Below are 22,207 nucleotides of genomic sequence, written 5' to 3' on the forward strand. Positions count from 1 at the left end.
GGGAATACCCACTCAACCATCCCGTTCCCCGTTCGTGCAACACGTTAAGCGCCGCATAAGGCAAATTCTGATACCGATATTATTCTTCGGTCGAGATAAGCTTAAAATTAGTTATTACTTCTCATATTAAAAGCTCATATTAAAAAACGCTCAGGATATTAAATGGACTCTTTGCCGCCTTCAAGTCCAGACACACGATAGCGCCATTATATTCCATGCTGCTAGGTAACTTACAAATCTCGCTTTCTCAATGCATTAATCTCAACGATAATATCTGCTCTCGTGCTACCCCCGTTCATAAGAAGGATTGGGCCAGACTTTCGGTCTTTTGAGCGTGGCGGACGGGATAGGTACTCACCGTGCAGTCAAGTAAGCCGACAACTACTTTTTCAAATTTCTTCGCACCTCCGGACCACCACTGTTTCACAATCGTTCAGTAATCGTTGTTTAATCGCCACACAATACCCTTGCTAGTTAAGCCGATCATCTATTCGCCCATTTTTAGCCATAAGAACAAGGGGGCTTCCCTGCTGTCGATCCGCGCGGTAGCATCGTAGGGAAACTGATTCCCAATCGAGAGTTATCGCTCGCCAAGACCTTCAGAAAGTTCCCCTGCCAAACGTTCGCTCTTGAAACACGACATCTCTTTGGGTCCGTTGTTTCCAGAATGCCGCTCGGGTTCGGATATTTAACTATTTAGCTCTGCTCTTGTTAGATTCGAGATCTTCCGCCGTGGAAACTTGCTACTCCACCAACGTTTAGCTCATTCCAATGTCCGGAAAGCTGTCCTACGTTGTGATACCATGGCGTCGTGATAACAGTATTAAGAGAAAAAAAGTCGTCCATCTCAGCCAAATGACATTGCAGTAAATCATATTATAGTAACCAGAAATTCTTCGAGCAATACATATATTACATGTATGTATGCTTATAAAAAAAGGGGGTAAGCAAGTATCTGGACTTCATAACTGTGAATTTGATATGATACAAACGCTATCCACGAAGAAATACCAATTAAACACAAAAACCTTTGCCGCCGCCCCATCCCGTATCCTAATTTCCCCTAGTAAGCAACCGGCGCTTGATTAAAGGCCGAGAGAGAAACCCATGTGGAACGCCTTCGAGTATATATTACAAGTACATGATGGACTCGACATCCCAACCCAGATTAGACTCCGTAATATGACGCCGAAAATTGTGGATTATAGTGTAGATCGTAGGTCGCCAGTAGAATTCAGATAAGAAAATGTAGATCACGACAGATGCCGCCGCTCTACAAGAACCCCTGCCCATCGTCCATTACAGCCGTAGGCGCGTTCTGCCCCGTCTGGCCATGACCCTGACCACGACTACCAGGAAGCGCAGTCGGATGCGACAACTTGCGCATCGAGTGCGCAGGATACACAGTATCGCTCCCATCCGCGCCGGCATCGACGCTATCCGCGCGCGAGCGCTTACGCCCGGCGATCTGCGGGTGCGACCGCATATGCGTATGTGCGAGCCCAGAGCCACTATTCGTAGCCCCTACTCCCAGATCTAGCCCGAAGTCCTGCGCATCCATGTTCCAAGCGGAATGCTCCGCGCCCGTGGGCTGCCACGTCGCCCACGGGTCTTGATGCTGTTGCGTGGTGGTGTACTGATGAGAATGAGAATGAGGGTGAGGATGCTCTGTCTTGCTCGCCCATAGAGAGGCTTCTTTGTCCTCAGCCCAGTGCGAGGTACTCGCGCCGCTGAAGCTCGTGTCGCGCGAGTTATGTCCGCTGAGGGTGCCGGGGAGGGAACTAGCCCATAGCGGTTCGCTTACTGATGCGCTCGTAGTTGTGCTGGTGAGACCGCCCGTTGGATCGGCCCAGCTTACGCCGACGCCCCAGCCGGTGGTATCGAGGCTTAGACCGCTGCTTTGTGCTGGAACTGCCCAGTTATCGTCGTAAGAGGATACTGGTACACCGAGGCCAGATAGGAAGGCATCTGTGCCGCTGGTGCTGCCGTTATGGCTGCTGCCACCAGTTATTTCAGCAGGGATAGTGTTGGTACCGGCGCCGCTTGTGCTGTCAGATATGTAGCTTAACTGATGATGAAGCGCTGAGTCTACGCTACCGTTATCATCGAAGCTATGCGGATATCCACCCGTTAATGACGCTGTGGGGGGAGGTGTGACAAGGCCGTTGTCGAAGCCTTCTAGGAGATCTAGGCCAGGAGGGATATGATTATGATTATGGTGATGGCTGTGATGATGTGTAACGTGTTGGGCGTGTTGGTGATGCTGGCTTGGTAGTGTATTTGACGGCAGAACAGGCGCAGTATCGTACGCCGCGCTCAGGTTCTCGTGCATGGAAGCGTTGAGGTGGGCTTGGTAGCCTGGATTAGGCGACATGACGTTGTCGCGGGAGACGGAGGGGGAGTTCGTCATGTATGCACGCTGCTGATGGTATTCCGAGGTCGGGTCAACCTTGGTTAGGAACCTCCAATTAGTACCGGCGGCAATAGTAGTTGTCTTTCCCTTCTCATCCGTGTGGTCGCGTACGGGGGCGAAAGTCCATAGTATGACTGCACGCCGCGTCCATCCGCGCTTCCCACCCTCACTGTCGCTACTAGGGCCGTTATTAGGCGTAGACCAAATCTCTTGATACATAGCCACCTGGGACAAGAGTTCTTTAGGAGTCGGCATCTTGGCGCCGTCCTTCTCTGACGCGCTGTCTTCCTTCTTCATCCTTGCGTTTTCACGCTCTGCCCGAGAAGGCCGGGATCCTCTATTTAAGTCCTGCTCGCGCCCTCGACGTTCTCGACGCTCCCGTTCCGCGGTCACGTACGGTGCCAATTTGATAAAGGTATTCGCCCAGCTAGCAGCCGGGAACGGAACGCCGATGGTATCGCGAGTCCCACGAGATCCGCAATCACATCGCCCTACACCGTTACACCCGACACGGTGTGAGACGATGACTTCGACGGGGTTGCTGCGGTCCCAGAAATCAGGTTCCGACCCGGAGATATGCAACTCGTCCGGCTTCACAACCGAAGTCACGGATCTCCAGCTGTGGTTATGTAGTTCAGGTCGGTTAATCGAGAGCTCTACCATACCATTGAGCTCAGATCCATCGGGAAACTTGGATGTTGCGTGTAGATCTAGCGTTACTTCGAATTGAAAAGTATCGCAAGGTCCCACCACGCAGCGTGATGTCCTCTCATCCGACGGGTGCGTGTCGTCAAGTGCAGCAAGGAGCTTCTCCCTCAGCTCCGGGAACTGAACATCCCACCGGTTGGAGATGTCCTTGATAGATGATGATTCCTTTTGTGCCAATGGCCTTGTGTATTCGTGTAGAAGTACGGTCGGCTGGTCCCCGTTTCGCGGCAGGTCCTTGTAATCTTTACCATCGTTGAGCTTGAGGTGAGGGTAGTCTGACTCCCCGAGCCAGTGTCCGCTGGGTGTACATCCTGTGACTTGCTTCTTCGTAGTGCCGTCATCCATCTTGACATGCTTCTCTTTGAGGGTGACTTGAGATGATGACACGAAGATCCAGCATTGCTTTGGTCGCAGGAAGACATCGTTATCGGCACTTAGGAGGCGAGCGAAATATTCGTAGTTGGGCCGTTCATCGGGAAGTCGGCCATCCGCTATAGAAATGAGGACTCGGTTATTCTTGAAGGATTCCGTGTCGTCATCGTCCCTTATTAATTTCCTATCCTCTTCCTTGGCATCTTTCTTACTTGGAAAGATAAAGTGGACTTGGATATAGTATTAGTTATCTTAGCACTCGATAGTTTCAAGTATACTCACAAGTTACCAAGGTTGCGAAGAACCCCTTCAAAACTTGGATGTGGCTCGATACTTGCTTTCGTCCCCTATACATAGGATGAGGTTTTCCGTTTGCATCCTTCTCCCTCAGCTGCCTGTTTGGGATGGATTCTCCATTCTGTGGGGGATGTAGAAGCCAGTGGTAGATCCATAGATATTCTGTAATGAGCATATTCCGCCCGTATAGGATAGTCTTTGAGCTGAACTTTTTCCGGCCCATCTGTGGGATTAAAAGAAGAGCTTTCGAGAGTTAGCATAAACCGTTTCTAGAACTGCAAGGCCAGTATTGCTTACCGTCGAGGAAAGCATCCTCCAACCATAATGGCCATATCGGTTGTTCCTTCTCGAGCTCCTTTTGCATTACTTTATTACGATAATCGGCGAAGTGCTTATAAGCGTAGATGGGGTTCTTGCTGCCCCTTGGATAACCCATTGGTGACTCTCGTAATGATACATCTCGGTGTAAAGAACGTCCGCCTCGAAGGCTTGTCCCATAGGTCGAGGTCAAAGCCTGTGTTGGGACTATAGGTGGTGTTGGTATAGAACGCAGAGGTGGTGATAAGGAGTGATTACACAGCGCCAGAGCAGCGAGATTATGTGGTTGAACGTTGCCCGTAGATTCACCAAGAGGCTGTCGTGTCATCGGCATTAGTTCGTGATCCGTCTCGTATGCGTAGTCTGATACGGGGGAATATCTCTGAGAGGGCAGGACAGGTTGTGGGTGATCCATTTGGATGTGTATGACGAAAGACCAAAAGAATGTGTTGTAAAAAGAGCGAGAATTCTAGAGAATGCTTGGAGAGAGCTCAAGAACGCTGGGAGGCAGAATTAAGATATGTTTAAAGGAATGGCAGCGGCAAAGAGAATGCCCATTACTATTACGACTAGAGATAGTTTTCCTGGACTTGAGTGTTGAAGTGTTGGTATGGAAGAGATGATCACCATATCTTATAGAGATTACATTCATTCGACTTCCACTATTTGGCTATCTAGGAGGATATCAATAAAGGTGCCTGAAGGTGCATGAGACCCTAGAAACACCCACTAGGAGGTTCCAAGGGCGCCTTCAAGAATATGCTGCGAATAGTACAGGCTCCACGACCAATGAGGTCGAGATAAGCAGGTGACGTCTTTGACAAGAGTCGCACGCTGCTGGCACGCAAGGAGAATCGTATCGAGATGATAAGGAATAGCTGCAATAGACTCACCACGGGAATGTTTTAATTTCCTATTCTGTAGCTCTCTAACCAGTCTCGGGCCGGTAGTGATGGGGCGGTTGTGGTGAACTTTGCGGGGCGGAATGTGTTTTGATTAGCATACCCATCTAGGATCATCAAGTCTAGGACCGATAGAGATTCAGTCGGGAGGGGTTACAAAAGCCACTTGAATGAGGGGATAAATCTGCAAGCTAGTTGTGATGCCAAATCCCTGGGATAAGGAAGTGGCCCCAGATCCAGCAATGGGCGGCTCTCCCTGACAAGGGATAACGCAATGAACCATTGTCCCTAGCTCCCAACGTGGCAATGCCTGCACCCCTCCAGAGCCCCAAAGGTATAGCCAGGCACGAAATCGGAAACATAGACACATTTAATTACTCGTTAGATCTCCCCTTCGTCTTCGTCACCTCCTAGGTTCACCCGTTTACGGCCTGCCCCTGTAAGTTGTTGCAGGGCCATTTTACTAGCTTGGCCGCCAACTTTCCTTTGCATCTTTGCGATCTCTTCTTCAGGATCAATTGCTTCTGCTTCTGCGTATTGAAGGATGAGTCTGCGGCCCAATAGATGAGTATCCTGCAGGGCAAGCAGCGCCGACTCTGCCTCCTTCGGCGAGACGAACTCGGCAAAGGCAAACCCTTTACTAGTAGAATTAAATTTCTTCGGTATACGGACTGATTTGAGCTGGCCATACGTGCTTAGGAGCATCCGGATATCCTTTTTGTTAGCTTGGAAGGGGACGTTCTTTATCACAATCTTTGTTCTTTGATTTGCGGCCTTCTTCGCATTGTCCTCCTGTCTTCGCTCCTCAGCTGCGTCACGTCCGCGATGCGAAGCCCTAACCTGAAGCTTGTGTGCTCTGAGAACATAGCCGTCCATAACCTTTAAGCCTGCCTCGGCGGTCTTCTTATCGGAAAATGAAACAAAACCGAATCCCATGCTAAGCACTTGACCAGGCTTCTTGGGATCTTTCTTCGTCTTCACCTGTGCCGACCTGAATCCTTCAAGATGCTTAAACTCGTTTGCAAGCTCCTCGGTAGTGGTATCCCAATGGAGGTTCTTCACAAATAGCGAGCTTGACTCAATAGGTTCTTGGGTTTCCTGTTCTAGTAGCTCAGACCCAGACAACTTCTGGACAGCACTGGGCTCTTTGCTGGTTTGCACCGTTTCAGGTTGTGGTTCTTTGCCGACGAACAAGTTCTTCGGTGCTTTCTCAAGAAATAATATCGAGTCTTTAAACCGACGGTATGCTAACTTGGCGAAAGCAACCTTAGCCTGAGGGGCCTGCGCGAACTGGACGATAGCAATCGTCCCCGTCGGCGGCATGAGTACTTTCAAAACTTGACCATGTTCCTCAAAGAGAGCTCTGATCTCCTCGATTGTAGTGCCGTAAGAGAAATTTTTGACTAAGATGGCTGTGTCACCCCGAGGTCCTGACTTGAATGCGTTCAGATCGACACCGTTGGCTACGAAGTAAGCCTTGGTGTCTTGAATCGTCGATGTCTCTGCTATCGCCTGCTTCACAGCCGCGTCAGAACTAGTTGGGTCAAGCAATTCCGACTTTGAGATTCCCAGACGATCGGCAACTGATGTGTTTACGGCATCCTGGCTCATGAAAAGTGAATTCCAGTTAAATCTCGATTCTGCCGCCTTGGCTCTTTTCTTAATAATATTTTGCTGCTTCAATGGCAGCTTTGACAGTGCAAACTCATCAAGATTGTGATCACGTTTTGCTGATGCTGGGAGAACATGCAATATTCGCCCCTGGAAAGACGAGTGATCTGTTTGGAATGCTTTTGTCGCATCGTCTGAGCTAGCAAACAGAACAAAGCCAATTCCGCGATTGTTGGTCGGATTTTCCATCGGCACATGTACCTATCTTCATTTTAGCAGGAATGGAAGGTGTCTAATACGAAAAAGCTAATGAAGAAGGGATGGTTCTCAGACACGAAGCATCTACTAAAATACTGGCCCAGGCTTCTCATCAAATACCATTGGTATCAGCTGTCCCTATCTGGGGTTCATCATAGAACCGAAAAAAAAAATTTAAGAATAAAATACTGGGAAAGGCTTACCTCTTCGACGTCGCCGAATCGCTCAAAGTATGACCTAAGCTCGTCTTCGGTGGCAGAATACGGCAGGTTTCGCACGAATAATCTCTTAGTTTTACGAACTGTGTCTAGAGTATTATCTTTGGTTTCTGCGTCAGGTTCGTCTTCATCTGGTTGAGGCGTTGGGTCTTTCATAACCTGATCCTCGTCAAGAGTAGCATCAACAACCTCTGGTTCTTGCTCTTGAACTGGTGGTACAGGTGGCTGGTCTGCAGGTGGGGCAGTTGTAGGTACGATATCTTCATCGTCGACCAGGTCAAGTAACCTGTTCGTCCGTGATCGTAGCCAGTCGTCGTCTGTAGCAGCCACACCCGATTTAGTCTCAATAACACTAGTAGCAGTTGGCACCGATTCCTCAAGAGGTTCTTCGACTATATCGGGCTCTGTTCGGGGCTGGCCATCTGCTCCATCGTTTACAACGCTTACGGTTGTTACTGCCGGCTTTGCATTTTCTACAGGCTGGCTCTTCTTTCGTCGGCTTGGTACAACCTCGTACTCGTCATCAGATGCTCCCTCTTCAACAAGTGCAGCATATTTTGCGGGAGGTTCATCCGCAAGTTCCGTAACGACACCATGTATCTTGCTTGCTGAAGTCTTCGCAGGCTGCATAACATTTAAAAACTCTTGTAATTTCGGGTCGGACTCGTTAACCTCATCCCGCTTCCTCTTTTTCGAGTTCTCAGGTTGTGATTCCGACTCCGCAGACGGTTTGACAGTCGCCTGAGAGACTCCCGTATTAGGGATTGAGTTGTTCCTTCTTTCTTTGAATTTAGACAAGGAAGGGTCTGCTATCTGCAAGAAGTGTTAAGCCGATGCTGACTGGTATTGTACTGAATGTACTAACGGGTTTTGCTAACTCGACAAATATTTTAGACATCCGTACAAAGGAACGGTTGAAGTATTTGACAGCATTGGTAGCTTCTTCCGGGCTCTTATAGCCAACGTATCCAATCCTTCGGTGAGGTATCAGCTTGACGTCTGTGATGTGACCTTTGGACGCGAAATGCTTGCGCAAGTCGGCCTCGTTGAGATTCGGTGGCAGACCTTTAACGAAGATTCGTGATGAATCCATGATGATTATTGTGTATGGGTATCTAGTACGGCTATAGGGACATTAAAAATAATAGAAACAACAAGGTTGAGCGTGTTTTAGTTCCTTGACTTATAAACGAGGTCACTTAGCAGCGCCTAAAGAATGGTTGAAGGATACCTGTGATGGAAACCTATAAAAAAATTGGCAGAAAAAAAAGTTGCAAAATCGCGTATCAGAGATAGAAATCTTTTATCATCACGTGATTCAAACATCCCGCTTGAGGCTCTTCAGCCCCACGATCCACAATTTGGCTCTAAATTTGTTGGTACTAGTGGTCCGTGCATGAGTGCTAGCCAATAGGAGGAATAATAATGACAGGGAGTAATTAATTCTCAAGCCGCAGGGACCAATGATCAATGGATAGCTACAATAATCTACAAGTCGACCTCTCAAGTCGCCAAACACGCGACAATTGGGCATAAACCACCCACCTTGCAAAACGCATTCAGCAACATCAACGCCGACACGACAAGACCTATCACATCGTGGAGCTTATACCGAAACCACTTTGCCATAACAAATAGCGTAGGAATCCATCTTCGCCTTTTTCTTGCTATTGAGCCTTCGACTTACGTATGTTCACCGTGTATTAACTCTAGCCCCCAACAATCCATACGTCTTATAACATTATCGTCTAAAGCCCATGTTTACTAACTTACTAACTAGGCATCGCGTTTGCTGTAGGATAGTAAAGTTACCACGAAATCGACACTACAGACCGACAAGATGGCAGAACAACAGTCACCTCCACCGGCCGGTGGTCGCGATAAGCTCGAAGGTCCGTTTCTCGTCTCCGCGCGTAGCTATAAATACGTAGTTGGCTAACATATCTCGCCCTACAGCCCAAATCAAGTCTGCAGATATGGTTAGAACTTCCCCAGCGATGAATAAGGCTTTGGAATGAACTAACACGGAACCCCAGACGGAAGACATGCAGCAAGAAGCAATCGACGTCGGTATGTGTCTTCGTTTAGGGGGTTATGGATATACATGATCTGACGTCAAGAGTAGCTCAGGAAGCTATGGGCAAATACACCATCGAAAAGGATATTGCACAGCACATCAAGCGTACCGTACGTCTATCCATACGATATACTTACCGACGATTCTTTTCATTGGGAATGCTAAACTTAGCTTGCTAGTTTGACGAGCGAAAGGGTCCGACCTGGCACTGCATCGTAGGAAGGAACTTCGGAAGCTTTGTCACTCACGGTATACCTCCCTTTATTTCCAATGCACGGCGACAGAAATAAGTTGGTGTCCGAGCTAACACGATGTTAGAAACGAAGCACTTCATCTACTTCTACCTAGGGCACTGCGCCATCCTGCTCTTCAAGACGCAGTAGAGTAGCGGCTTGTAGTTTAAGCTACTAGCTCTTCCTAGAGTTTAGTCTCTTGGTGGCGCGGGCGTTTCGCGTTTGTTTTACTTGCGAAGAAGACGTTTCCCAGGGGCACAAATTTGATGGTAATACATACCCTAATTATGGTAGATTGATCGCTGCATCGATATGGGTCACTGTATATCGTCATACGAAAAATACCGTTGTTCATAGAGAAAATAATATGAATATGCAAAATACAGAACGTGTGATGTCAAGCATGCTACAGCTCAAATAGCGTTCTCGATATACTCGGAGATACTCAGCCAAGAAACTTGAGAGAATACGCCCGTGATATCAAGCACTAGAATTCAGGTTCTACTCGTAATTTGAATGTTTCAAGCGATATAGTATACTCTTCAAGCGGCACGTCGGTTCCGCACTCCGCAATTCGGCTCCGCAAGCTGTCTTTCCGAAATCTAGCTGCTGGTTCAATTCAACCCTCTCTCTATATGTTTTTTTTTATTTCATCCACCGGCCACTTCTACAAGAAGGGTCTAGCTTTAGTAACCTAATATTTAAATAAGAACAGAGGATATTATTAGCCTCGAGGATTTCCTATCACTCAATTTTAGTAGCTCGCGACTCTAAGATATTATTGTCATATAAAGCTGCCGAGGTAGGTAATAGATAAGACAATTTGATCATAATATGTCCACATTTAGATCCACCTTGAATTCGATAGATCATGCGAGTCGTTGAATTATATTTGCATGCTATACACTTCAAGTGTCTACTGATGACAATATCGTACGGTATTCAATCACGATTCACCTACCTACCTAGACACCGGTACACAACTTCGTACATTGGAAATGTGGTCACATGGGCGAGAAGCTTTTCGAGCCTGGACTAGGGTCTTGAGAACTACGTAAGCAATATATTACGATGTTCTGTTTGGTTCGAGTAGGTGATGACTTATAAGTTATACATATAACTACCTCCGTGGTTACTAATTAAGGTGTGGTACAAATACGCACACACATATACACGCACGCGTACACACACAAGACACACACCTGCATTTGCATTTATGTACTATACCGTGGGAAAGGAAAAGGAAAAGGAACCGCATTTTCCCCGGTGTCGCACTACCGAAGCCTATCTACCACTATCCTGACCCTCACCCCATGAAGATAGCTCATACGACCATGTACCTACATCAATGTATGTAGTGTACGCAGATGCGGTCAAGTCCAATGTATTAAATATGTATGTAACGAATCACCAGCCACCCTTTTCCCCCTCCGTCCGCCCATCCGTGGTCGCCCACCGGTCTAGGTACGGGGGTGTTTTGATGTAACAAGAGACCTTGCTGGAGAAATGCGGGCTAACACCGGAACAAGCGCGTGCATCGTTCGGAGAGACTGGACTTTAATAGAAAATAACTAACTGCAGTTCACCCCCTGAAATAATGTTAGTTTTTCGGACGTGCACGATACAGAACAGGGCTTCGAATTCTAAATAGAGCAACGCCTTTCAAAGCATTTTAACTATTATACCAGTATTTTATAACATTAAATACTCCGAAACAACGTTTTTAGAAAACTATAACAACCTCCTAGGGCGGCAATAGGTATACGCTTCAAGATCTTAGCGAAGTAGTTCTAAGGTTCCGCTGAATAACATTATTACAGGGGGCGTACTGTAACCAGTAGTTACCTAAATAGGCTTAGATGACTTGCTCTCTACACTAGCCTCTAGGTATACGATTGCACTATTTAGATGTTATAACTAATACCTATAACTATAATTAATTCATCCTTCCTCCAATTTTATTTTATCATGGAGAGGGTTGTTTTAGAGAAAGTAAAAGAGAAAGCAAACGTCATTCGAAGCTGAGTGAGCATAGGCGAAGCCAACAGATCGCAACAAACTTCGTTACTAAAACAAACTGCGTATAACTATTAGATAAAGTTGCAATGGCGTGGACGAATGGCTGAACGAATGGCTGGCTGGCTGCTGGAGCAATACATACTAATAACCCGGTCCGTCGACTACCTACATACATACCTCATATGTTAGCATTTACCTAATCTACTTCGTACGTAAGTTACTTATTCCCAACAACACCCACTCGTTCATACCAATGGCCTCAAGTCGGAAAATCCCATAGTCCCACAAGTTGCATAAGTGCCAGCCCTGGAGTGTCCCATCTGGAGTTATCGGGTCTAGTGGGTTGGATCGAGGATGCGACGGTGGGGCATTCGGACAATCTTCGACGAGTGCTTGCATTCCCGCAACACGCCAGCCCGCTTTCTTCCACTTACCTTGATGCGTCCAATCACAGCTCGTTTTTAATCTACCTACTTAGGTACCCGTCACTCCGCGACAGTCGAATGGGTGTAGCACCTGTGACATCCCATCCCTTTTATGTATTATGCTTGGTATATGCATGTATGTATGTATGTATTGCTTGGCCCGCGGGCGGGAAGCTCGGGCAGCTTTATCTATCTAACTAGTGCCGTCGAAACGAAATGCTTGCTTGCAATGTGCATGCTTGCTAGGTACAAAGCATTAGGACGAGAAATCCTAGTAATATATTTTTGAAGCTATAACTCGTCACTAACTGACTCAAATTCGGCGCGAAGGGAAGCACTGAGCAGGTTGTCCTGGAGATGCATTGCACTAACTAGTAGTAACTAGCAGTAACCCAAGACCCGGAAACCCCAAGCTGCTAATCTAGATATTATGGACTGGACTTTTCGATAGGTGCTAACTTAGCCACATATGTAATAGCCTATATGTAATCCGTACTTAGGTCCGCTTTCTTACCCGACTAAGAGCCAAGCGTCGACCGAATAGAGACGGGTCTTCTATCCTAAGTTTCCCAAGTTTACCGAGCGTTCGGAAGGACAACTAACTCATCATGTACTGACGAGGGAATTTGAATTGGGCACGACGAGGGGAATACCAAGCCGTGCCGTACCAACAATTATCTCAGCACCCAACCTTGACAAGTTTGACTGACAGCCCAGCATCCCCATCCCGATTTCTCGGGCTTCGGACCCTTAATCCTCGCGCGTACGAGGCGAGGGACTTACGAAAAGGCTTAGTTAATGAACTTGAAATCTAACAAGTCTAACAAATATGCCTGTCTGAGGACCCCGTACGATACGTAGACGAATTGGACGTACGGCAAGGATATGTGTATGTGTGTGCGTAGGTGAACTGGCAGGCAAATCCCTCCCCCTACCATCCCTACCCATCCCTCCCAGCGCAGATGTTTGTTGCGATGCAACGCAACGACTAGCCCTCTTCGGACGGACACTGTGAGATAGATGGCTTGTAGTTTAGTATATTGATGACTAGTGACGACATGGTTGCTTTTCCCCGGATGATGTGTATAACAAAGCAAAGGCTCCTGGATAACGTGGAATGCAGTGATTGAGTCTATACAAAATACTATCATGTGTAACTGGGTAGTGTATGTGTATGTGTGTGTTTTACTCTATGTATGTTAGTTAAGTCAACCATATATGTCAACCGCGGACGCCGCGATGTGCTTGCGTAGTGTATAGGTAGTGTATAATGTATAGCATATAGCGTATAACGTATGGCCCAAGAAAAGCAGCTGAAAGGACAGTCAGTCAAGTCAGGTCAGTCCTAGTGTACATACATAGTCACGTCTGTTGTAAAGTACGCAGCAGAAAAAGGATGTGTGGGGCAGAACGCCACGTCCATGTTACCTACCCAGCCGGAATTTCCAATTCCTCTCGGTCGTCGGCCCCTCGTGGCGCTTCTAGCCCGTGCAGATTCTCGCGTGGATGACCTGCAGCAGGTGTCTAGCGAGGGAGAGAGAGCCGTAGGTCGTAACACATAGCACGTAGCTTCTATCGCACCGTGCTCTTAAGAGTTATAGACTTGTCGTAATAGTCAATAATCATTGTAATAAAATAAATATGAGAATTTCTAATTTCTGTAATATCTAGTAATAGTTACTAACGTATATGGTCGATCCTCCCCCTCCATCAAGCACTCATGTCAGCTGAATGATGTCAGGGCGCAACGCCTCTCAGCTAGCCTCTGGAAAAGCTTAGGGAATTTGCGAAGTAAATCGGCGAGGCCAAGCCGTATAACTTTGCGTTTTATCCGAGTCCCAGGTTGCGTGCTTACCCACTGACCGCTTTCGAACTCAAGATGATGCGAGTTTGCTGCTGAGAACTCTAATTCTCAGCGTTATCACGGCTGACGATGACTGACTGACTAACTGACAGACTTTCTACTAGTGTCATACCATAGTACCATAATACCATAGTACCATAGTATGGTATATGCAATGTACTACCGTAGATGTTCGCTTGAACCATCCCTTTTTGGTCTCGCCGATAATATACCATTACCAGATTGATAAAACGGGGACCATTAAAAAAGGTACTAGCTAGCCAAGACCATACCCAATACCATACCATATGTACATATGTATATGGCTCGCTTGCGTCTTAGATCTGAGCTTGGAATTTCGCATATATTGATCTTATTAGTTGTAACTAATAGTAGTATTAGCGTATTGGTGTATTGGCGAATATCCTTCTCCTATCATGTCCGGTTCTCATGAATTGGTCATTGCACGTTGGGAAAGGCATTGTTTTAAATAGTCCAGTCCGGAGTCAAAGGAGATTTGTCAGGGACGCCAGAATCCGTCGCGCGTTATGGGTCTCAAGATTCGGTAGGCTACTACATATGTATGTATGTATATATGTATGTATATACATATGTGCCATAGGTATGTGCCATCCAAGTCCCACCGACCGGTCCGGAGCGCAATCCATTGGTGGATTTGCTGTGGAGAGCTATCCAGCTTTGTACATGAACAATACATACCCAGCTACCTCTTATGGGCTGTCCCCCGTCGTACCTGAAAGTTTCCTTGAACCTTCTGTAAATGGTTCCATCGCCGCCTGTTCTTCTCTCACCGTCTTCGCCAGCAATGAAAAAAAATCGTATAGCCATGTAGTATGATTTTTCTAGATTATTCCCCTAGAAGCGTTAAGCGGACTTTCTATTTACGGCTTCGCAATTCTTCAAAGTAACAATATCATCAAAGGGTCCCCCGAAGCGTGGAGTGCCGTTGATGGGACGATCTTGACGCACGGAGTGCCCGTCTATTCGGCTCCAGTTCAAGGATAGCTATGGGTACGGTCAAGATTGGACAATACAATACCTACGCACAGTCGTCGCCACCGCGGAGACGTCGAACAGAAAAAGAGTGCTGCAGAGCATAAGCTCCTTTTTTTGTTTCAGTCAGATCTGGGACATATCAGCATACATCTTAGCATAATGTACCTACATTAAATTTTAGCTCGCCTTTTTTTCCTTTTCTTTTTTAATGTATTTACCTGTTAGCCTCGTTCTCCAACAACATTTCATATGACATATCATACCCAATCGGGATTCGAAAGCCTGCATGTCAGCACGCCGGCGAACCTTTTTGGGGTCCATTGATCCAACTCCCAGGGAAATCTTATATCTGCTGCGTTGATTCGTACAGGGCTTTTTTCAGGGCCTCGCTACGGAAAGTAATTATTTTGATGCCCTAGAGAATAGTCAGCCCAGTCTAGACGTCGTTAGGCGTAGAGAATAGATAATTTTTTACGATCTGCTGACCAACGCATACCAATGCCTGCGTAGGTGATTCATATGATTCATAGCACTTTGGCGATGAATTGTCGACGTTAGAAATCAAGAGATATGTTTGGTTACATGTCCGGCAATCTACACGAAGCGTTCTATTCTAACACACGGGACCCAGCAAAACCAGGAACGTCCCTAGGCATTGCATATGCGCAGGACGAATTTTCCAACGAAGAAAGGACACCAATGTTACAGCAAAATAGAATGTCCTATTTCGATCTATTTCGCCTCGTATTTGGGAACTTGGGGCCTGACAACTAAGCACAGCTAAGCAAGATGCACAGGTTGCCTGTCTCTTGCCTATCGACTCATTTGCAATCATTCGCAATGCCTTGTCTACGTACGTACGCACGTATGAATCAACCAAACTCAACACCTCCTCATGACGAGGACATTCACCGAACTTTCTTCCAAGACTGTCATATATCACTTAAGATAGATGGATACTTATGATGAGTTGGCTTGTCTGCTAACCACATCATCGTCTTTCTGATTCAGTGGCACGATTGTGAGCCGCATTCCGGTGCAATGCTATTTTCTAACTATGGTAAACTAGGACAAACTATGGTAGAGCCCAAGCCGGATGATGTAATTTAGGCCCCGGGGAGCTAACGAGCACTCGGTTCTTCCGTGGGCGAAGAGGTACCGCCTGAACTATATTTTGCCTTGGATGTTATGGTGATGTACGTCTTTGCGTTTCGTCACCAGCACTATGTAAACTTAACCAATGATTCGTACGCGTATAGTTAGAAGGAATAGTTGTTCATCGTGTTTGTCTATTGTCGCATCTATTCCTGCATTGCGAAGACGTAGAAGGCTTGGCAATTTTAGCTTTCAGGATGACTTTTTACCCCTTGTATCAAACTGGCGGAATAATCGAGAGAGATCGTATCCCAACAGGTACCCACGTTCGTTCGGCTGTTAGATCCTCCCTCGCAGCAACATACATTAGTTACGCTGCTGCGACATGTATATATCGTATCGACGTACAATAGAAGCACTGTATAGTAGGACAGGACCACACGATCACACGACCAAGACTTATACATACACCTACATAGTACGTTATTATCGACGATTCAACCATTGAACCACATACATTACATAGGTAGTCTGTAGAGACAATACATACGTATGCCTAGTACATAAACAGATAAACTACATTGTGTATGTACTGTAACTAGGTTAGACTTTTGGTATTAACTCGAGGTTCCGCCCAAGGGAAAATGCATGCAACTGTCCATCCGCAAATCCATAACCCCTGTCTCACACACACACGCACACACACAGACACACACACAGCCCATTGGAAAGTACCATTGAAAGTATCTTCTATGTATGGCAACGCATGGGGCATGGGTACAACGCCTTTGTATCAACTGCTGTAACATAGCGTTCGCCCTACTGTGCCGTCAGCGCTCTTATCCAATAATAGCTTTTCTAGGTAATATCCGGGCTGTGTCGGCGTTCGGTTTTTATTCCAGCTAGGTACCAATTCTTTTACGAAAGAGGCAGAAGAAGGCAGAGAAAGGCATTGAAAGAAGGTAGTGCCCAAATTGTCATCTTTCTAAGCCGTAGAATCTGTGTCACGAATTTGCTAGTGAATTGGCAATTCTTTCTCCCAATCTTTTACTGAACCCCTATTGTTACCTTTCTCTTCCGTGTTTGTGATTCAGGTTCTTTCACAGTGTAAAAGTTTGGTTAGGTTCAGGTACCTTAAGTTCTTTGACTAGGAAATATGACTAGGAAATAAAAGTGACTCTACTAATAAGGTTTAGCTTTCACTTAGCAGCCATAGCACTACTGCCCATTGTAGGCTGGAGCGGACGGGATGAACTAAGCAAGCGCGGTACCTACTCTATACATATGTACTTTCCTGGGAATACCCCCGTCATTCTCCACTACTAAGTACCTTTAGTAGCATCCCACCCCATCCATAATAGTATCCATCCATCCATCTATGCCTTCATTTTCCCTTGTTTCTCCTCTTGACCAAGATTCGACGAGACTATTCCGTACAACCTCGTACTTCCCATACTTTCTCTCCTACTCATACTACAGCATACAACGCATACTCTTCCTCTTCTTTGGTCTAATCGTACTGGTCCTTAGTCGACATACCTCACTTCTTGGTCTCGTCCTCCTGCATATTCGACCTCGTATCCTTGGATGCATTTCCTTCAAATCTTAGCTATAAAGCCATGTGACGGAGCTGCATAAGAAGTCGGGTCATTGTCAAGTTGGACTCTTAAAGTCTAGCAAGGTGCAGAGCTTCTGAGCTTGTTCGGCTGTCTCTCCTCGACAACAACCATACGGCATAACCATCATTGTCAATACTTAACCTCGTAGTATCGGCCTACCGATATCTTCAATTCTTTTCACCATACCCCTTCGTCATATCGTCGACCTATACCGAACTATTTCGCCATGCCAGCCCTCACGATTCCCGATTCCGGCCTCCTTTTGGAGAGCTCGGCAACCTCGAACGAATCCCTCCCGTTGCAAGCCTTCGGCATCACATTGAATGATAGCGTGATCGAGGACATGATAAAATGTGTACAAGGAGGGCAAGAGGTTGAATTGACCTTAGGAAGCAATCCTGTAAGTTTGCTACTGTACTTAGTTTTTTGCTTTAGTTCTTGCCATTTTTATTTTTGATAAGCGGGAAATGGTCATGAGGTGCACTAAATCAGTTACTTTGAATGCCCTCTACCCGAATACCTCAGGTCCGCGCAGCGCAACACCTTCCCACAACACCTTCCCGCACTTTCCCAATCCAAGGCAGCAGCAACAAAAAAAAAAATTATGTGCACATACCCACGCAAATTTGCACGATTCCTCGATTAAATACCTTAACTATTGAACTAACGCAATTCTCTATTTACAGTCCTTATTCTTTGGTTTCGGGGAACAAAAAGTCAAAGCAAATCCGCAGTCATACAATTACGACTTGTATCTTACGAAACCAGAAGAATCGGCAAGCAAATCACAACGATTACCAAATCCCACCATGTGTATTCTCAGCAAGCCACCCGCCAGTATCCTGGCGAACAGGTCCACCAACACCAAAACTAAAGATACTAAACGAGTCACCAAACCCAAGCCTCTACCTGCTGGAAGGTCCGCCATGGCGGGCGCATTGTCGAATTCTTCCACCAGATCACTACCTACGAGTCCTGCGCTCAACGGGATTTCTTCGCCGAATCCAGCCTTTTCCGCCTCGCAGCAGATAATTGAGAAGAATAGGAACCAAAGGAGCATTATTGTTCACGAACTAGCGTCGAAGGATCGAACATACGAATATCTCGCAGAGATTTGGAAGGGCACCGAAGCAGACCTTAAGCGAACTTTGGAGAAGATCGCTAATTTTGACTCCTCGACGAAGAAGTATAGTCTACGACTGGTGTTCTGGAAAGAGCTGGACGTATGGAACCACGATTATCGCAATGAGGAAGATCGCCGTGCAGCAATTGACAATGCCATTAGGCAATACGACAAGTCACGCCTTCCAACATCTGCAGTCGAGTGGGAGAAATTGCTTACTCCTTCCGAGCGGGGCAAGGGTATCGTTTTGAGCAAGCTACAGGTAACTCTTGCAAAGGGAAACGTAACCCCGACTCCTCGAGTTGGCGCGAAGAAGGCGGATGATGGCAACAAGAGCGATATCGATAACAAGGCAAAGGGCGAAGCTATGGCTCGATCCAATTCGCAACCACTGGGAAGCAAGACGAAGAAGGTCAGCGAACGCGAAGCGCAGACGAAGCGCTTATTCTCAAGCAACCCTAAGAAACCTGCTCCGAAAAAGCCGGCCAGCAAGCCTAAGCCAACCGAAGAAAAGGGCAGGAAATTCCTTTCGGATGAGAAAGTGATCGACTCCGAAAGTAGTGGGGATGAGAGGCCACTATCGAGAGCTAGCTCGAACCAATCATCGTTGAAGCCTATCGAAAGACCTATCAAGAAGCCTGCCGAAAAACCGGTGGAGAGACCTATTGAAAAGCCTTTCGAGAAACCCGTCGAGAAGCCTGTTGAGAGACGAACCGAGAAGCCAGTGGAGAAACCGGTGGAGAGAGTGGTAGAGAAGCCCAAGGAGAAACCTGCTCCACCGAAAGCGAAGCCCGTGGTTCGAGCACCCCGCGCTCCCGTGAAACCTTCCGGCTTGACCTCTCAGAAACGGCCACGTGAAGATGATGATAGCAGCTCGAGCTCGGGGGCACCGCTTAGCAAGCGAATCAAGCCGAAGGAGCCTCCTAAGCCGTTATCCAACGTCACGACTCTAAAGCACCGCCCGTCAGACGCAAGCCAGAGCTCAAGAAATGCTCCCGCGGGAGTGACGTCTTCAAATATCTCGATGCGAAGCAAGAATACGTCACCCACTAAGTCATCGCCACTTGCTTCCTCGCCACCGACGAACGCTTCCGACCTCGAAGATCATCAGCCGCCTCCGCGCCAGCTGAAGCCCCCGGTCCGTAACGAGGAGCGTACTACGAACGGAGCGGTAAACGGCAGTTCTATGGCCTTGAACCAGACCAAGAAGCGCAAGGAACGGGATGCCGATCAGTATTCCTCGCAGCAGTCTGCCCCGAACAAGAAGCCGCGCTTGCCGCCTGATGTCTTGATAAAGGCAAAGAAGTTCACGAGATTTTACGAGCGATATGAGGCGTTGCACTACGAAATTGCGGCCCTAAAGGAGCCGCCGGAGGATAAGCTGGCGGATCTGATTGATATGCGAGAGCGACTTTCAGTCATGAAGACGGAGATCTCGCAAGCGGTGGCGTCATACTAATACCGCGTTTACGAGTCTTGTCCAGCGTGGACATATCGATCGGGAGAGATGAGCCAATCAGGATTATGCGAAGTCAAATTAAGGACTTACTGGACGTGGAGCAAAGAGAGCCAAAAAGGGCAAAGTGGATTTTCTAGGGAGATCGCCTTATATCAACTACGATGAATGCAAGCGTTTGGAGAGGTGGCGGTTATCTGATGGTTTTTTTTTTTTTTTTTTCCTCTTTACAATTACTCAGGATGGACATTCCCATTTTCAGCGAAGTTTGGCACTTGCATCTGGATGACGTTTTGATTTTCTCCTCTTTTTTTCCCTAATATCGGGATCTGGCATTTATTGGCCCAGGGAACAGCATATGGATTTTACTGGTTACCGGCATTCGGGACATGGGGCATAGGACAACCCAAAAGCGGCGCGGATATTTGACACTTCCCTTGACGCGTTGGTCGGGACGACATGATACTCCCAAGTATAGGAATTTGCAATTTGATGCATTTGAGTTACGCACAACAGCGCATACAGACAGAGGGCAGACACAACGAATAGGTTGGGTAGCTAGCAGACAGCTCTCTGTAATGTAGTATGAGAACCATACGGAATGAATTTTTTGAATTTTTATAATTTTCAAAGACACCATAATAAGAAATGGTATTTTGACCAAGCTGGTATATTCGTATGCACGTGTGGTTGTAAACGTATCGACATGTGCGACTAATAGTGCGGGCTGGTATAAGTCAGGGTGGGGATGATATATACACGCCTAGATACCTTAGGTAACGTAGACATTGCAGACGTACCCCTTGGATGTATGCGCGTAGACGGCAAACGGCAAACGGCAAGAGGAAAAGGCATTTAAAAGGTAATGAAGGCTACCGCGGATGCAGCGTAGCACCTGAGCGCTGACGTTGACTGTGTATACCTACACACGCGTAATTCCCCCCCTCCCGCCGGCCGAGAAGTGTCTGTGCAAATTGAATAGGGGGTGAGAAAGGGGGTGAAAGATGAGATTTACACAGATGACGCGGTTCATTGCACCTACATATCAGCCTGGCAGTTTATGGAGCTGTTCTTGTTGTACATCGTATACGTGTATGCCTACCTGATTCCGTACTATGTACGCAGATAAAGCCAGTCTTCGGTGTGTGTAATACAAAGTCATCCAAGGCGATGAGAATATTGGCTGTTATTTCTCTGATGCGTTCCGCGTGTATACCGTTGTGTCTTTCTGATTGATTACTTTACCGTTAGAAGACTTAATTAATAAGGCTTGGGGGTAGTTGGACGATGAGCTTGTAGCACACATGGTTTTTTGGGTATCAAAAACGGCAAGTCTAAAAATGCGGAGAAGAATGATAGGTGATAGGGATGTAAATCGGGAGATCCAACTCTCCGGGTTAGAAATCAACCTATGATTCCACGGCCAACGTCTGCAAGTGTAATAATAATGTATGTGTGTGTGTGCCAATATGTATTATAAGGCATCTATGCTAACAGAGCAACACATATCAGGCATATCACATATCAGGCATAGTTATACAAACATCAGGACGCTTGCAGTTACAAGCAAATAGTCCTATAATCACCCCCTTTCCCACATACTCCACCCCCTTACCCCTCCCCGCCTATACCGACCAAACAGACGACAGACACAAACCCGAGCACCTGGGTCAAGTGTGCCATGGTCCCGTTACCGGCCTATCGCAGATGTGATACCGGAATAACCTCGTCACGAACCGGTTGGGTTAGGTAGCATCGTTTCAACAAACAAAACAACAATGCGTGTTGGGCGTTCCTATCGGTGAGTGAATCGTTTATTTCGGTGAGAGGGAGGCTTTCGGCTTGGCGGTGTAGTGTATTTATTATAATGCGCAACTGCGATATCAGGTAAGTCTACCAACCTAGTAATGCGACATTGCGAATTACATCTTGAGGCTCAAGCACTCGACCAAGACCAAGACCCAAGACCCAAGACTAATTTTTCGCTGCCGATATTCCGATAAAGTTATGCCTTATGCCTTAGCATAGCCTCAGCCTCAGTTCCCGACCTATCAAAGGTTGCCGTAAGAGCCGTAGGATCTACTGTGTACCTCAGCCCCATGTCTTGCGGCGCCTCGTTTCGTTTCAGGTGTCAGGGTGTGCGCCCCGTCAGCGTCAGCGTCAGCGCCGCAAACCGCCAACTGGTGAAATCGCTTTGCCAAAT

General features: G+C 47.0%; 4 protein-coding genes across 4 annotated transcripts; 2 read left to right on the plus strand and 2 right to left on the minus strand.

Moving 5' to 3' along the window:
• Positions 1 to 1,273: 1,273 nt before the first annotated feature.
• F5Y00DRAFT_257349 (uncharacterized protein) lies at positions 1,274 to 4,523 on the minus strand (the record flags this gene model as incomplete). The annotated part of the gene is made up of 3 exons (XM_048010540.1): positions 1,274 to 3,723; positions 3,776 to 4,033; positions 4,088 to 4,523. 3 exons carry the CDS (start codon positions 4,521 to 4,523, stop codon positions 1,274 to 1,276), a joined length of 3,144 nt encoding a protein of 1,047 aa, XP_047869255.1.
• A 161-nt stretch (positions 4,524 to 4,684) lies between these two features.
• On the minus strand, positions 4,685 to 8,340 carry F5Y00DRAFT_224402 (uncharacterized protein). The gene is made up of 3 exons (XM_048005996.1): positions 7,963 to 8,340; positions 7,083 to 7,910; positions 4,685 to 6,882 (listed from the first exon to the last, which is right to left on the minus strand). The coding sequence occupies exons 1-3, from the start codon at positions 8,188 to 8,190 to the stop codon at positions 5,392 to 5,394; spliced, it is 2,547 nt and encodes an 848-aa protein (XP_047869256.1). The 5' UTR covers positions 8,191 to 8,340; the 3' UTR covers positions 4,685 to 5,391.
• A 256-nt stretch (positions 8,341 to 8,596) lies between these two features.
• On the plus strand, positions 8,597 to 10,005 carry F5Y00DRAFT_224406 (dynein light chain type 1-domain-containing protein). The gene is made up of 7 exons (XM_048005997.1): positions 8,597 to 8,784; positions 8,878 to 8,989; positions 9,054 to 9,076; positions 9,134 to 9,167; positions 9,223 to 9,284; positions 9,354 to 9,423; positions 9,493 to 10,005. Exons 2-7 carry the CDS (start codon positions 8,938 to 8,940, stop codon positions 9,555 to 9,557), a joined length of 306 nt encoding a protein of 101 aa, XP_047869257.1. The 5' UTR covers positions 8,597 to 8,784; positions 8,878 to 8,937; the 3' UTR covers positions 9,558 to 10,005.
• Positions 10,006 to 17,148: 7,143 nt separating this feature from the next.
• F5Y00DRAFT_224415 (uncharacterized protein) lies at positions 17,149 to 20,668 on the plus strand. The gene is made up of 2 exons (XM_048005998.1): positions 17,149 to 17,825; positions 18,112 to 20,668. The coding sequence occupies exons 1-2, from the start codon at positions 17,652 to 17,654 to the stop codon at positions 20,005 to 20,007; spliced, it is 2,070 nt and encodes a 689-aa protein (XP_047869258.1). The 5' UTR covers positions 17,149 to 17,651; the 3' UTR covers positions 20,008 to 20,668.
• Positions 20,669 to 22,207: the final 1,539 nt, after the last annotated feature.

Source organism: Daldinia vernicosa (assembly GCF_022497035.1).
Source record: "Daldinia vernicosa strain CBS 139.73 unplaced genomic scaffold F5Y00scaffold_3, whole genome shotgun sequence".
In the NCBI taxonomy this organism is placed as follows: Eukaryota; Fungi; Ascomycota; class Sordariomycetes; order Xylariales; family Hypoxylaceae; genus Daldinia; species Daldinia vernicosa.